Here is a 16,299-nt window from a genome sequence, read left to right as displayed (position 1 = left end):
CCTCCAGAGTAGAACCCAGTGGGGAGGTGTTTAAATTTGTACAAGCTCTTCCAGAGTTTGAGGAAAAAGATATTGAAACATCCTTTATTTCATTTGAGCAGATAACTAAACAGATGAAATGGCCACAGGAAAACTGGACGTTATTGTTACAGTCTAGGTTGGTGGGGTAGAAGCCAGAGGCATATGCTTTGCTATCGGTTATTTATGATGTGGTGCAAAAGGCTAATTTGAATACATATGAGTTGTTTCCTGAAGAATACAGACAGAAATTTATGAATATGAGAAAACAGCCTGGGCAAATTTATATTGAGTTTGAGAGAGTAAAACAAAGTAATTTTGTTCGGTGGATACAGGCGTTAAAAATAGAGACAATATATGCAGCTCTTAGAGAGGTAATTCCTTTGGAAGAATTTAAACAGTTAATCCCTTCAGTAGTGAGAACTCATGTGGAGGAACAGAAGGTTCAAACTGTAAGGCAAGCGGAAGAGATAACTGATGATTATGAGTTAGTGCATAGAGCTAGACCTTTTTTCCGTCACCCTTTTAAATTCAAAAAGGATAGTAAGTGGGAAGGTGAAAGGAAGGTGGGTAGTCATGGAACAGAAGGAATAGCTGGAAATTCCCAGGAAGTTTTTCTCAGAATAAAAAGGAAGGTGCTGAGGGTTGGACTGACATTTGAAAATTGAGGTGTTTTCCTTGTAATAAAGTGGGGCATACAAAGTTAGTGTGTTGGAAATTGCAGGGAAAATCTGTTGGAATTATTGGGGTGCAGAAAAGTTCTGGAAATTAAAGTACTGTGGGCTCTGAGGTTCAGGCACAGGAAATACCAGTGGTTTGTATACAAGTAAAGCAGGGAGAATCCGTCATAGGTAAAGAAATGGGAATGCGTTCACAGTTTATTCAAGAGAACTCTGAGGGGCAAGTTGCAGATATGTTTAAAGATTTTGCTTGTGAAGGGAAAGTCTTTCCATGTGTACAGGGTGGAGTAGGTAAAGGTGTTAAAATTTTAAGAGACACAGGGGCTAGTCAATCCTTAATGTTGTGGGACAGTGACATTTGTTGTTCAGAGGGAGTATTGCAGGAGCAGGTGATAATAATGAGGTTCATGGAGATGCTAAACATATCCCCTTGAAGAAGATAAATTTAAAGAGCAAATGGAAGGCAGGTGAAGCTATTGTTGGAGTAGTGGAAAAATTGCCCATTGCAGGGGTTCAATTTATTTTGGGTAATGATATAGCTGGGTCACAGATTTGGGTAATGCCCATGGTGGTTGAGCAGCCTGTAGAGGCGTTTTCAACAGGTGTTACAGGAGGAGCATCCTGGATTGTTTCTAGATTGCGTGATAACAAGATCACAAGCACACAGGTTGAAATAAGAAAAACAAGGGCAGGCAGGCAGTTCAAAGGCAGGAAGAAGGTGTCGAAATCCAATTAGCTGGCATGGTGTTTAATAACATCGTTCAGGAGGAAAGAATACAGGACAATTCAGCCGAAGTGCTTAACTCAAGGAGGTTGGGGGAGTTACAGAAAAATGACTTGCAATTAAAACAGTTATATCAGGCAGCTTACTCAGAAGCAGAAGCAAAAAATATTCCAGTATGTTATTACCTTAAGGGAGATACTTTAATCAGAAAATAGAGGCTGGATCATATCTCAGCAAATCAAAGCCGGAGGGAGGTGCATCCGATTTGTTATCCCATTAGAGTATAGAAGTGAGATTCTGAGAATTGCTCATAAAATTCCAATGGGTTGGGGGGGGAGTGGCATTTAGGAATTAGGAAAACACAGGAAAAGATACAGAGGTATTATTGGCCAGTATTGCATAGGGATGTAGCCAAATTCTGTAGAACATGTCACACATGTCAGGTAACAGGGAAACCACAAGGAGCGATTAAGCTGCGCCTTTAATCCCAATACCAGCATTTGAGAAACCTTTTACTAGGATCATGATTAATTGCGTAGGACCCCTCCCTAAGACTAAAAGTGGAAATCAGTACTTACAATAATGGATGTGTCTACCAGGTTTCCTGAAATGATACCTTTAAGAAATACTACAACCAAGAAGATTGTGGAGGAGTTAACTAAATTTTTTTCAAGATATGATTTACAGTATGGAAATACAATTATATCCGGGTTCAAATTTTATGTCAGAGCTGTTTAAGGAAGTAATGACCAGTTTGGGGATAAAACAATTTATGTCAACAGCTGGAGTAAATAAAATACTGAGCTTCAAGAGAACTAGAAAAGAAAAGCTGGAATGTAGTGTTGAATTTATATAAAACTATGGTTGTATGGAGTACTGTGTGTAGTTTTAGTTTCCATGCTACAAAAGGACATTGAAACAGTGGAGAAGGTGTACAAAAGACTCATAAGGATGTCACCAGAATTGTTAGAATCATAGAATCATATAGTGCAGGTGTAGGCCATTCGACCCATCACACTAGTGCTGAAAGACCTATCCAATAAGCTCAGCCCCTCTACTCTTTCCTCACATTGCTGTTTTTAAAAAAAGCAAAGAATGACTAAAAGATTAATAAGGAAGGAAAAATTAGAGTATGAGAGAAAGCTAGCTAGAAATATAAAAACAATAAGAGTTTCTATAGATATTTAAAAAAGAAAAGAGTTAACAAAGTGAGCATTAGTCCTATAGAAAGTGAGGCTGGGTAATTAATAATGGAAAAAAAGGAGATGGCAGAGGAATTGAACTGGTATTTTGCATTGGTCTTCACTATAGAGGATAAAAGTAACATCTTCGAAATAGCTGTAAATCAGGAAATGGAAGGGAGGAAGGAACTCAGGAATATTACAGTCACCAAGGAAGTGGTACTGAGCAAATTGAAGCTGCAGGCTGATAAGTCTGTGGGTTCTGATGGATTTCATCCTAAGGTCTTAAAAGAAGTGGCGAGTGAGATAGTTAATGCATTGGTTTTAATTTTCCAAAATTCCCTAGATTCAGGAAGGTTCCATTAGATTAGAAAATAGCAAATGTAATGCCTTTATTCAAAAAGGGAGACAAAGTAGGGAACTACAGGCTAGTTAGCTTAAAATCTGTCATAGGGAAAATGTTAGAAGCCATTGTTAAAAGACGTTATATCAGGGCACTTACAAAAAATCAAGGTAATCAGGCAGAGTCAACATCATTTTGTGCAGGGGAAATCATGTTTAACCAATTTATTGGAGTTCTTTGAGGAAGGAACATGTGCTGTGGATAAAGGGGAACTGGTCGATGAAGGCATTTGATAAGGTGCCATATCAAAGGTTATTGCGAAAAATAAAAGTTCATGGTGTGGGGGTAACATATTGGCATGGATAGATGATTGACTAGCTAATAGGAAACAGAGAGTAGGCATAAATGGATCATTTTCCATTTGGCAAGATGTAACGAGTGGTGTGCAACAGGGATCAGTGCTGGAGCCTCAACTTTTTATAATTTTTATATAAAATACTGAGATGAAGGGAAAGCTATGGTTCAAAATTTGCTGATGACACAAAGATAGGTAGGAAAGTAAGTTGTGAAGAGGACATAAGAAGGCTACAAAGGGATATAGATAGGTTAAGTGAGTGGGCAAAGATCTGGCAAATGGAGTATAATGTGGCAAAATGTGAAATTGTTTATTTTGGCAGATAGAGTAAAAAGAAGCATATTATCTAAATGGTGAGAGATTGCAGAGCTTTGAGATGCAGAGGGATCTGGGTGTCCTGGTGCACGAATTGCAAAAGGTTAGTGTGCAGGTACAGCAAGTAATTAAAAAGGCTAATAGAGTGTTGTTTATTGCGAGGGGAATTGAATATAATGCTAGGGAGGTTATGCTTCAGTTATACAGGGCTTAGGTGAGACCACATCTGGAGTACTGTGTACAGTATTGGTCCTTTTTTAAAAAAGGATGAAATGCATTGGAAGCAGTTCAGAGAAGGTTTACTAAACTAATAACCTGGAATGGGTTGGTTGTCTTTTGAGGGAAGATTGGATAGGCTAGGTTGTATCTGCTGGAGGTGACTTGATTGAAAGGTATAAGATCCTGAGGGGCCTTGACAGGGTGGATGTGGAAAGGATATTACCTATTGTGGGAGAATCTAGAATCAGGGGTCACTGTTTAAAATGAGGGGTTGCCCATTTAAGACAGAAATGAGGAGAAATTTTTTCTCTTGAGGTCATAACTCTTCAGAACTCTCTTCCTCGTAAGGCGGTGGGAGCAGAACCTTTGAATATTTTTAAAGTAGAGGTAGATAGATTCTTGCTAAGTAAGGGAGTTGAAGGTTAGAAGGGGTAGACGGGAATGTTGAGAAATCAGATCAGCCACGATCTTATTGAATGACGGAGCAGGCTCGAGGGGCCGAGTGGCCTACTCCTCCTAATTCATATGTTCATATCCTGTAAACTTTTCCCATTCAAGTATTTATCTAATTCGCATTTGGAAGTTATGATTGAATCTGCTTCCACCACTTTTTCAGGCTGTGCATCCAGATCCTAAAAACTAGTTGGGCCATATGACCTGTTTCTGTGCCTAGATACTGTATAATTCTTTACGTATTTCTAGTTTACTGACGAATATTCTTAATTCCTTTAGTATTATGACTGTTTAAAAGAACTTGTGCAGCTTGAAGTGTGAATCTAATATGTTCCCTCTTTTTTTAAGGTTTGGAAGGTACTTTGAACCACCCCTCTTGCTACAAAGTATAATCATGATTATTACCATGCTAGTGATGTTGAAGTTATGTACTGCTGTTCGTGTAGCCAGTGAACTCACCACACGACGCCGTGCCTTTACAGGTTAGTGGCAATGCAATAAAGGTAACCAGAACACCAGCAGATTGGTTATACAATTGCAAAACAAGTAAACCATTTTTAATAAGACCCACAGGGGTAAAGAAACATTATTACCGGAAAGAATTCTGTTTTTAAATTTCATGATTTTAAAAATTACAGTAACTTTGGAATTATTTTCCTGAGTTGCTTAATTCTATGATTCAGTCACACGTTACTACTGTCGTATATTCATCGTTGCAGCGGGGGTGCTGAGTATTATACCCCTGATATCCAGTTGGTGAAGGAAAAAACCAGAGCCAGTCTTTATTTGAAATAGACTTATTCACAGAGTGAAATATTACAGGTATATATTTCCTGACTCCACTCCTGTGTCAGGAAGTGTCTCTTTATATGTGTTCAAGTAACCAATCAACACCCTCCACCTGTATGTACTTAACCTCAATTGATACAATTAACGGGGGTGGGGGGGTTGTAGGGAAGAAATGATTTTTAAAGGAATGGTCCAAGTAAAGGGGTTGCAATGACCTATCCTTATGCAAAATGTACTCCTAAATATTAATTCTAAATTTGAACAAACTTACTGTGATGGTGCTGCCTTTTAATCCAGTGGAGCTATATTTACTAGACTCTCAAGGCTAGGGTGTGAAAGTAAGAGGCTCTGTTAAACATGCCTGTCAGCAATTCCCACTGCTCATTGAAACTATTCTTTCCCCCCCACAACACCCCCATGTCCTATTCCCATTCCTTGTTCCCTATTCCCAACCATGTGTAATTGTTTCGCTCAGCATATGCATTACATTCTCTTTTTGGAAGCCCACCATAGGAGGAATTTCAGCCCTACCTTGACTGGTGCCAAATAGTTTGCCAACTTTTCCACATTTCTAAGCTTAAGTATTCCAGTGGGATGTTGGCAGTAGAGGTGGGGAGGAGAAGGAGGGAAATGCTGACATTTGATGCTAAACAAAAGACAAGTTTGTGTGTTGCTTTAAATACTGCAAAGCTGGCAACACTGACTGAAGGGCATCACCTCCTGGTAAGTTTTAAATTAAACAAAACATGTAGTTTATATCATAAACTAAACACCAGAGTGCCATCCAGAGAGCAATGTACAAAACATATACCCTGCAATTTTAGAAGATTATATTGAACATTACTATAAATCATCACTCATCTTGGATTGTGCTCTGCACCCTTGTCCTTGTCTTTCCCTATTTGGGGCGATAACATTAAGTGGCGGGCAGCAGTAAAATGTGACATGTAATAGCGATTCTGGATAAATCATGCTGCCCTTTACACCAGTGTCCATTGTACTGTGCCTAACTGAATAGTAGTTGTTTCCCAGGGCATGCTTTGAACCAAGACTCTAGCACATCTTTGTACCGGATATTAAGAACTGTAAATATATAGTTCTGCAGCATCAAATTTAGTTCCTCGATTTGGATTTTATCCATTGCACATAAACATCTAGAAAATTTAGTACTTAGCTTATAAGAAGGCATAAATTAAACAAATGTTGCGTGGTTGGGAGGAGCTGAGGGTTGAACAGTGCAGTCACTTACTTCAGTCTCAGTTCAGATACAGCAGTCAAGTGAATTTGCCCAAGAAATTAGACTTGTATTAAATTAGTCTTGTTTTAGAATGTGGTATGTTTATTGGGTGAGGTTGACTACAACACAAAGTGTTTGCCTATTAAAGAGAATGGTGTAAAACCAAAAGGGAGGGTAAAGAGATCTAAATTAAATAATGACATTTTACCCCTAATGTTCTGGTTTCCGACAGCTCATTGAATTGAACTGCAGTATGCTTCCCTGTATAATGGGTGTCCTCTGGTACTTCACCCAAGAGTATCTTACTTGCACCTGGATGATGAGCCTCTTTATGATTTCTCACCATTGGAAATATCACAGCCAAGTCTGATCTTGTTCTTAACGATGCAAGTATGTGCACTTTCACTTTCACATGGGCATTGCCGAATGGTAATCAGGATCAAGAAACCCCTCTGTGAATTCTGTTCTTTCCCCCTCCCTAACTCAAGGGTGGTAAGTCCATTTGTGGCATCCCAAAGCTCAGATGCATGTGATCAGTTTGCTCAGTACATGTTATCTTGATCTGTACGGCTCACTATCACATTGTGGTCATTGACCTGTTGAAGTACCCTAGTATAGCCTTGGGGAGAGACTTTAAAGTCCCTGAATACACTCTGCAGTAATCACTGGCCATTAAAGAATGGATGTCAGGTACCCGTTGAATTGGACGAGTGGTGATGCTCAATGGAAATTTTCTGTGAGATGAGAAAATTCTTAATCTCAGCCAGGAGGTAAGATTTAAAAAAAAAACACACACACACACATCTAAACTTGATCAACCTGGCAAAGTCTGAATTCAGGCTGCTGCTGTCACAGGTCTACACTTCTGAGTTTAATGCTCCAGATTCAGTGTTATTTCATGCTCTTGCTAAACAAAATTTTTTAAAAAGAAATTGAAGTGTAATTTTCCCAACAAAACATGTTTGTTTCATCCGGTCTAATACAAACCTGTTGTGTGCTTATTTTAAACTATTCAATTCTCAATTTTCAGATAATGAGATAATTTAGAACCTTATTATGAAGGGATGGACAACTAAAGGCTGTTTCAGATTTAAAGGGGAAAATAATTAATCCTGGTCTTGGGTGTGAATGGATAAAAGCATGGGTTAAATATTATTAACTTGCTAAAATTCTTCACTAACATCCCTGCTGTCCAGTAAATATATCAGTGTGCAATGGTTGCTGGAAAATACTGGGTTGAATCAAATTCAACTTGCTTCTTGTCTTCTCTTCTTTCTGGCTTTTGGTATGTGTTAATAGACAGTAAAGATGAAGAAATCAAAACTCCTAGGAAGTTCTTTCTGGGTATGTATACACCCATGTAGCATGTAAACATCCCAAGATTTATCCCATAGCATTTACCTGAGCCTGCATTTTTTTTACAGTTTTTTTTTTGCTGTTGAATGCATGAATGTTTTTGTGTAGAAAGACTTGGTGTGCGCAGCCTCTTTTCATTAGAGGGGAGTGTCAGCACATGTCGAAATAAAATGGGTGCAGTTAGATCATTCAAGGCCTTGAATATATTGCTAAGGGAATATTGAGCATGTGGATGCACAACTTAACTCCTCTTCCTCTATTCTATGTGAAAGGCTTGCGCATTCCAAGGTCTTAATTCATAGCGATGTTTGTTTTTTTACAAATTCTGATTTTTTAAAAACTATATCTATGCAGCCTCAGCCAAAACTGATAAGTGTTGAAGATGTAATACTAAATTTAATTGTATCACATCTGAGTATTAGCATCAATTTAGACCACCTTTTAGGTCAATGTTATGGTGTAGAATATGCAGAATTAATCATATGGCTGTTATGATTATTTATTTTGAGAGCTTTTTTTAATTAAATGTTTGCAGGTCTAGCTACAAAGAACGACAGCTTGTAACATTATTCAGCAAGCTCTCTCTATTGTAACCAAGTGACAGAGTTTTCAATTTAAGAAGGGCTTGAAAGACTTTTGTTTCTTCCCTGTGGCCAGCATATGGCCTCTGTCAGTGCCAGCCGACATTGGCATGGCTAAGAATGGGAATTCATTACGCGGATGCAAATTACTATCCTTTCTAATAAGTCGACCCCCTGTAAAAGTCTGCAAATTTGTGGAGAATAACATATTAATTGGTGGAGAACAAAATGACCAAAGTCTAGAAATTAGTGTACGAATGTTTAATATGGTGGAAAAAAATTACCATTGTTATTTTCATGGAGTTGTTAACCAGTTTGCAATATGTTGATTGAGGCAGTAAAGTAATTGCATATGCATGTTAAATATCGATAGCAACAGCATAATTTGTAGCCTTTAAAAAATTACACTTAAAATCACAACTTTAAAGATTGCATAATTTTCCAATATCTTAACCATTATTAAAGATTATAGAAATTTATAAAGAGTTAACCAAATTCAGTAAGTTGAGAGATGCAAGCTAGTGTACACCATAGGTCTCTTGGTGTTTCAGATTGTTCTGCAAAGACTAATATTTGGATAAAGTATTTTGAAAAACTTGCTGACATTTGTTTGTCTTGGCTGATGCTGTTACCACCCTGCATCCTATAGTGTAGCCTTGTTAATGCAATAATTCTTGGAGCTTTTCATGTTACATCTTGGGACGTCTTATGTATCCCCTTCAACTAAAATCTGTGTTGTGTCATTTTCACTTGTCACCTGTAGGAAGTCGTTTGCTACTCAGAACATGACAAACTGGCAGAAAGCCAGTAGTAAGACTTATTTTGTGATGTTCCAATCTGTTGACTCTTCCAAGTGTTTTGATACAGCAAGGTTGCAGTGAGTAGCAGTCTTCATTGACCCTGCTGCATTGGTGGTACTGCAATACTTGAATAAGGTTTACATTTCTGTTTTCTCTTTGTTTTTGGAATGTTGCAGTAGGAGAACCCAATTCATTCCAGTGACCTAGTTCTGATGCAGTGAATCAGTGGAAATTTTCACATTAACTTATTCAAGATTTACAGGTTAAATACAAAGTTGTGCAGTATCGTATGAAAGACTGCTCACTGAAACCATGCACTAAGTCTGTAAACCCTAGCCATATTCAATAAATGGTATCAGGAGCACTGCACTAATGATCATTATTATTGCTTAACATTGAGCCTTTAACATCAAACCTGCTTTCTCTGATGTAACTAGCTGTTAAAACCAACCGTGTTCAAATACCTTGCAAATATTGACGCAAATTCATTGGCCCTCTCGACTTCCAAAAGCAAAACAGTGCTACTGTTACATAACGTCTTTCATTATTGTACAGCAACAGAAACTACATATTAGTGAGCCAACGGATAGGGAAATCTAATGATTTGGTAATCCCTGGGATTCAATGATGACTCCGGTAGAATTGGAGACCCCAATTTGAAAATCTACACTTTAAATAAACGGGTATGAAATAGTTATCCTGAGATATTCCAGGTAATAAGAGACCTCATTCTTTTACAGTTTGTGTGCAGGACTCCTTTCTTTTTGCAGCCCAGGATAAATTTACTGTTGTTCGTACTACCAAGGGTATAATGAAAGCTTATTTTGTATTTTTCAATTCTAATTAGTCCTTACTTCAGTATTCCGTTCTGTGGTAGTTGTAAAATAACTAAGTGATTTATTTTTGTTTCAAATCCCTGTTTACTGCTAGAATTTAGAAATGGATCCATATATTGATTCAACATGATTTTTTTTTGTGTGGTGTTTGGAACTAGTTAGAAGCTGCCCTTTCCAATATCTTCAAAAACTGATTTTATTCTTGACATGGAATGTTTCCCGGTTCAGGTTTTCCACCTTGTGGTCTAACGGCAAACATTGGGTCCCTCAAAAAAAAAACTTGTCTGCTTTAGGATTATGTGGAATGGATCAAATGTGCAATGTATGTTGCTGGAGCCAGTTTTGGTTGCGTATATTCAACCCGTTTAATTTCCTGAGGAAAGGAAATTAAGTCATAACAACGGTTATGACATAGGGAATGTGACAGCCAATTAGCACACAGCAAGCTCTCACAAACAACACTGTGATAATGACTAGATAAGTTGATTTAGTGAAGTTGGTTGAGGGATAAATATGGGCCCCAATTTTCTTTGCAATAGTGTCACGGATCTTTTACGTCCACCTGAGAGTGTGGACAGGGCCTCAGTTAAACGCCTCATCCAAAGGGTGGCACCTCTGACTCCCTCAGTAATGCAGTGGAGTGTCAGCCTAGATTTTGTGCTCAAGTCTATGCAGTGGGATTAAATGAGGGTTTAAGTAATCCTCTATTAAACAAGGCTTCTTCTGTAGAGTTTACAAAACACTGAAACTTGAAGACAATTCAAGCAGTTAACATAACATGTGGAGCACGAACGTTTTTAACTTAAATGGTACTTTCAGTAGATATGCTGAGTTGCATGATACCTTTAGCCTATGTCTGATTCATACCACAAAAAAGCACAAGATTATCTTTCTTAAATCATGACAAATTGCACAGCATAGGTATTTAAAAAAATTGTCAAGTTAGAGGAGTAACTTATAAGATGATTTAATATTGGGCTATAAAATCAACTTGTCTTTCAAACATGTGGGTTTTGTGTTTTATGGCACAAAAGTTTATTTAGCAGAAATACACTTCTCTCTTATCTATATTAATGAAAAATTATAATAATTAATGGGAGTCAGCGAAACTTCAGTCTTAAATAATGGAAGTTTGTAAAGAGAATGTAATGCCATCTTAGTCCTCTAGGGGTCAGCATTTGATAGTGATTGCTATAAATTTAATAGACTATTTTTATCCAAGCAGATGTTGTGGTCATAACCAATGCATTTTCATTGGAGATATATAATGAAGATCTGATTCATCATGATTTGGACCAATTTATCAAAACATGGGTGCAATTTTGCTTGAAACAATACTTAACTTGAAATGGAGCTAAAATGGTTTTGACTTTAAAGGCATATTGCTTTTAAGCATAATTTTAAGTGCCAATGCTTGCCAAATGGAAATAGACAACTGTAAGACTGTTCAGCAATAGGCCTTTTGCAGTTCTGTATATTAGTCTCACTTGCACCTAAACCATGCTTCAGAGTGAATAACATCCTTTCAATTACTGCAGAGTATGGGGAAAAAATTGGGGGAAACTGAACTTGGTGAATGCGCTTCCAAATTTCAAGTACTCCATTCACTCGAATAGCTTTTTAATAAAAAAAAATCTATTGAGAAATTACAGTCATTGCTAGCCACAGTAGATTTGCCATGTAACTTTACAGACAGAACCAAGTCATTGGCAGATTGGCAAATGGACTACACTGGAAGTGCAATTACCACCCTTCCTAGTTCTAGCAAAATTGTAAAGTGATTTAAAAAGTAACCATCAGCTGGATAATGAGTAGAGACTATGAGAGTTAAATTGGCCTGTACAGCCTCTGTTTTCCAAGCACTTCATGGCCTCCGAAGTTCCCAAATGGCAGGCAGGAAGCACTGCAGCAACCAAGAGGCATTCATTCCCCATGCCTGTAGCAGGAGTTGGCTCCTGTGCATAAACAAGTAAAGGGCAATACAGCTGCTTGAGGACCCACTACAACATTGGTTAGCCTTGAGCGAGCCAGCATTGGGGGAAACCTTCCCTAAATATTGCACAAATTATAAAAAAAAATAGCTAAGCAATTGAGTTTGGTTGGATGGTCATTTTTTATCTGTTAACCTAACCTTCAGGTTTTTTCAACACTTTTGATGATAACTGCTTCATCTTATAAGCAGATGCTAAGTTGAACCAGCAAATGGGGTTTGCATATTGAATATACTCGATTAGTACAGAATCCAGAAATGTCCAAGCATACACATCAAACGTACATAATAAATTTTAATAGCCTTCAGAGATCCAGGAGCAGCTATATCTTTTTCCACCTCTAGCTTTAAAAGAAGCCTATAAAGCAAACGTATAAAACTTAATGACATGTTCACTGCACAATAGAAAGATATTTTCTTTTCTAAATTATCATTCTTGTCAGCATCTCAAAAGTCAGTAGCCTATTTGACCAGGGGTATCACTCTCCATTCTGTCCTGTCCAACATTTACATATGCACATAATATGAAGCCTGATCTCCATCTCCAGCTGGAGAATATTGGGGATGGCATTAACTGTAGCTTATGTTAGCTAACTCAGCGCAGACCAGGATCAAATCTGGGAGTTCCTTGGCTCTATATCACTCAATTTTGGGATATTGGGACTTATTTTTGCTTGTAAGCAATAAACTGTACAGAGCCTGAACTGCAAAATAGTAGATTATTTACAAGAGCAATGAACGCTTATGTAGGGAAGTTCCCATTTATTACAATTGACTTTTTTAAAAAAACCAGCAGATCGCTGCACGAAACTGGGAGGCTGGTGATTCCACCTGGTCCCCACTGAAAATGCAGCATGTAGCAGTTTCTTCTGAGCTGTGCACCCGCACAGTTCACTCCTACTTGTTTTTATTGTCAGCCTAATTAAACAATATGGCAAGAAGAGCACTTTTGTGCTTTTGCTGCTGTTTGAGCATAAATCCCTCCTAATGGAACTTCTACTGACAAAAGCCAGGCATTCAAGGAAAGCTGTTTAAAATCTCAGCTTATTTAATAGGCAGAAGGAAACATTTTATTTAGCTCAAAACAAAAACAGAATTACCTGGAAAAACTCAGCAGGTCTGGCAGCATCGGCGGAGAAGAAAAGAGTTGACGTTTCGAGTCCTCATGACCCTTCAACAGAACTGAGTAAAGTTAGGAGAGGGGTGAATAAATATAAGCTGGTTTAAGGTGGGGGGAGAGAAGTTGGTGGGGGGGGCGGGGGGTGGTTGTAGGGACAAGCAAGCAGTGATAGGAGCAGATAATCAAAAGATGTCACAGACAAAGGAACAAAGAGATATTAAAGGTGGTGATATTATCTAAGAGAATGTGCTAATTAAGAATGGATGGCAGGACACTCAAGGTACAGCTCTAGTGGGGGTGGGGTGGAAAGACTGACAGGGCATTACAGGTATAGATTTTAAAATAATGGAAATAGGTGGGAAAAGAAAAATCTATATAAATTATTGGAAAAAACAAAAGGGAGGGGGAAGAAATGGAAAGGGGGTGGGGTTGGAGGAGGGAGTTCAAGATCTAAAGTTGTTGAATTCAATATTCAGTCCGGAAGGCTGTAAAGTGCCTAGTCGGAAGATGAGGTGCTGTTCCTCCAGTTTGCGTTGAGCTTCACTGGAACAATGCAGCAAGCCAAGGACAGACATGTGGGCAAGAGAGCAGGGTGGTGTGTTAAAATGGCAAGCGACAGGGAGGTTTGGGTCTTTCTTGCGGACAGACCGCAGGTGCTCTGCAAAGCGGTCGCCCAGTTTACGTTTGGTCTCTCCAATGTAGAGGAGACCGCATTGGGAGCAACGAATGCAGTAGACTAAGTTAGGGGAAAAACTCAGCAGGTCTGGCAGCATCGGCGGAGAAGAGAAGAGTTGAAGTTTCGAGTCCTCATGACCCTTCAACAGAACTGAGTGAAGTTAGGAGAGGGGTGAAATATAAGCTGGTTTAAGGTAGAGGGGGGGGGGTGGGGGTGGGGGGAGAGAAGTTGGGGTGTCCTGCCATCCATTCTTAATTAGCACATTTTCTTAGATAATATCACCACCTTCAACACCCCTTTGTTCCTTTTGTCTGTGACATCTTTTGATCATCTGCTCCTATCACTGCTTGCTTGTCCCTACAACCACATCCCCCCCAACTTCTCTCCCCCCACCCCCCCACCTCAAACCAGCTTCTATTTCACCCCTCTCCTAACTTCACTCAGTTCTGTTGAAGGGTCATGAGGACTCGAAATGTCAACTCTTTTCTTCTCCGCCGATGCTGCCAGACCTGCTGAGTTTTTCCAGGTAATTCTGTTTTTGTTTTGGATTTCCAGCATCCGCAGTAGTTTTTTGTTTTTAAGTTAGGGGAAATGCAAGTGAAATGCTGCTTCACTTGAAAGGAGTGTTTAGGCCCTTGGACGGTAAGGAGAGAGGAAGTAAAGGGGCAGGTGTTGCATCTTCTGCGTGGGCATGGGGAGGTGCCATAGGTGGGGGTTGAGGTGTAGGGGGTGATGGAGGAGTGGACCAGGGTGTCCCGGAGGGAACGATCCCTACGGAATGCCGCCGGGAGGGTGAAGCCCAACGTAAACTGGAGGAACAGCACCTCATCTTCCAACTAGGCACTTTACAGCCTTCCGGGCTGAATATTGAATTCAACAACTTTAGATCTTGAACTCCCTCCTCCATCCCCACCCCCTTTCCGTTTCTTCTCCCTCCCTTTTGTTTTTTCCAATAATTTATATAGATTTTTCTTTTCCCACCTATTTCCATTATTTTAAAATCTATACCTGTAATGCCCTCTCAGTCTTTCCACCCCACCCCCACTAGAGCTGTACCCTGAGTGTCCTGCCATCCATTCTTAATTAGCACATTCTCTTAGATAATATCACCACCTTTAACACCTCTTTGTTCCTTTGTCTGTGACATCTTTTGATTATCTGCTCCTATCACTGCTTGCTTGTCCCTACAACCACCGCCCCCACCAACTTCTCTCCCCACACCTTAAACCAGCTGATATTTCACCCCTCTCCTAACTTTACTCAGTTCTGTTGAAGGGTTATTTGGACTCGAAACGTCAATTCTTTTCTTCTCCGCCAATGCTGCCAGACCTGCTGAGTTTTTCCAGGTAATTCTGTTTTTGTTTTGGATTTCCAGCATCCGCAGTAGTTTTTTGATTTTATTTAGCTAATGCTTCAGGTAGTTTTCTACTTTGCAATGTTTAGTGTATGTATAAGTTTATTTTGCAGCTGTTGAGTGTATTATTTTCATTAATTTCTGCATTGTTGCGTCTAAGAATTGGACCACAATGGATCTTTTTAATTATTAAGAGAAGCAGCAGAATCATTGTTAATATCACAGAAACTCTTTCCATGGGTTCTGCATTATGGGAAGATGCGTAAAGACTTTCGAAGCACGCCATCACACTTTTTTACATTCTTAAAGCGATGCATGACAGAAGACTTGATTAGGCCTCCAAGACTGGCATCTGCTGTAATGTCATCAATCAAATCTTCAGACCCTGGACCACCTACCTGGTGATTAGCATATGTAACTGACTTGTAGACTGTAGGTCAGCAGGATAGCCATTGCAAAGCTATGCCGTCTGCTACAAGGATATCTGCTATCAAGCTGCACCACAGAATTGGCACTATTGGTGGTAGTCAAGATCACTTGTGCATTGAACTTTTGTGCTTCACCTTCGAGGCGAGCAAACTAATCACCTGTAGACTCAGCCAAATCACCACTCACATGCATCACATGAATCATTCTAGACAGCTCCTTTAACTCACTAACTGTATCTTCCAGTACAAGTACAGCTTTGTGGGTGCTTAAAATGTTAATGAGAGGGATGACGAGCATGCCAGAACAAGATGTGTCAAATAGCAGTGCCATGTCTACGATTACAGAAAAGTGGTTCATGTTATGTAGCAGTTTTCAAGAACGTCTTTCGATAGAGCTCATATTATAAGGCACAAACGGCATGGGCTGGTTGTGTGCATACCTGAGCGAATGAGATTACATAATGAAAACTGGATGACATTGGTCATAACTTGGAGCTGTGAAACTTCACCTACTCTTACTCCCTCAGTGCTCTTAATGATCATTCAGGTTGGACTCCTCCAAGTGAGTCAAGAGCTTGCCATTTTAGAACTCTACACTAACTTTGCCTGTTTTCTTGCCTTGCATGGTGCCATGATGAATGCATTGGTTATAACCTTCCAAAATTCCTTAGATTCTGGAAAGCTCCCAGAGGATTGGGAAATCACACATGTAACACCACTATTCAAGAAAGAATGGAGACAGAAAGCAGGAAACAATAGGCCAGTTAGTCTAACGTATGTCATTGGAAAAATTCTAGAATCCACTATTAAGGAAGTACAGATACAGTGTCTCAAAACCGGCAAC

General features: G+C 39.2%; 1 protein-coding gene across 2 annotated transcripts in view; it reads left to right on the top strand.

The window, feature by feature from the left end:
- The window catches only part of slc66a2 (solute carrier family 66 member 2), a 39,442-nt gene that overhangs the window by 3,680 nt on the left and 19,463 nt on the right, over nucleotides 1–16,299 (top strand). The window contains exons 2-3 of one of the 2 annotated variants that reach the window (XM_078539927.1): nucleotides 4,637–4,770; nucleotides 7,614–7,658. In XM_078539927.1, the coding sequence (XP_078396053.1) occupies nucleotides 4,637–4,770; nucleotides 7,614–7,658 (179 nt within the window). The remainder of the gene's footprint in view (nucleotides 1–4,636; nucleotides 4,771–7,613; nucleotides 7,659–16,299) is intronic. The other variant, XM_078539928.1, reaches the window with a different exon arrangement.

The sequence above is a fragment of the Cetorhinus maximus genome, chromosome 4, assembly GCF_964194155.1.
Source record: "Cetorhinus maximus chromosome 4, sCetMax3.hap1.1, whole genome shotgun sequence".
Lineage (NCBI taxonomy): Eukaryota > Metazoa > Chordata > Chondrichthyes > Lamniformes > Cetorhinidae > Cetorhinus > Cetorhinus maximus.
Note: the sequence above shows the minus strand (reverse complement) of the source record. Positions and strands in the feature narration are given on the sequence as shown.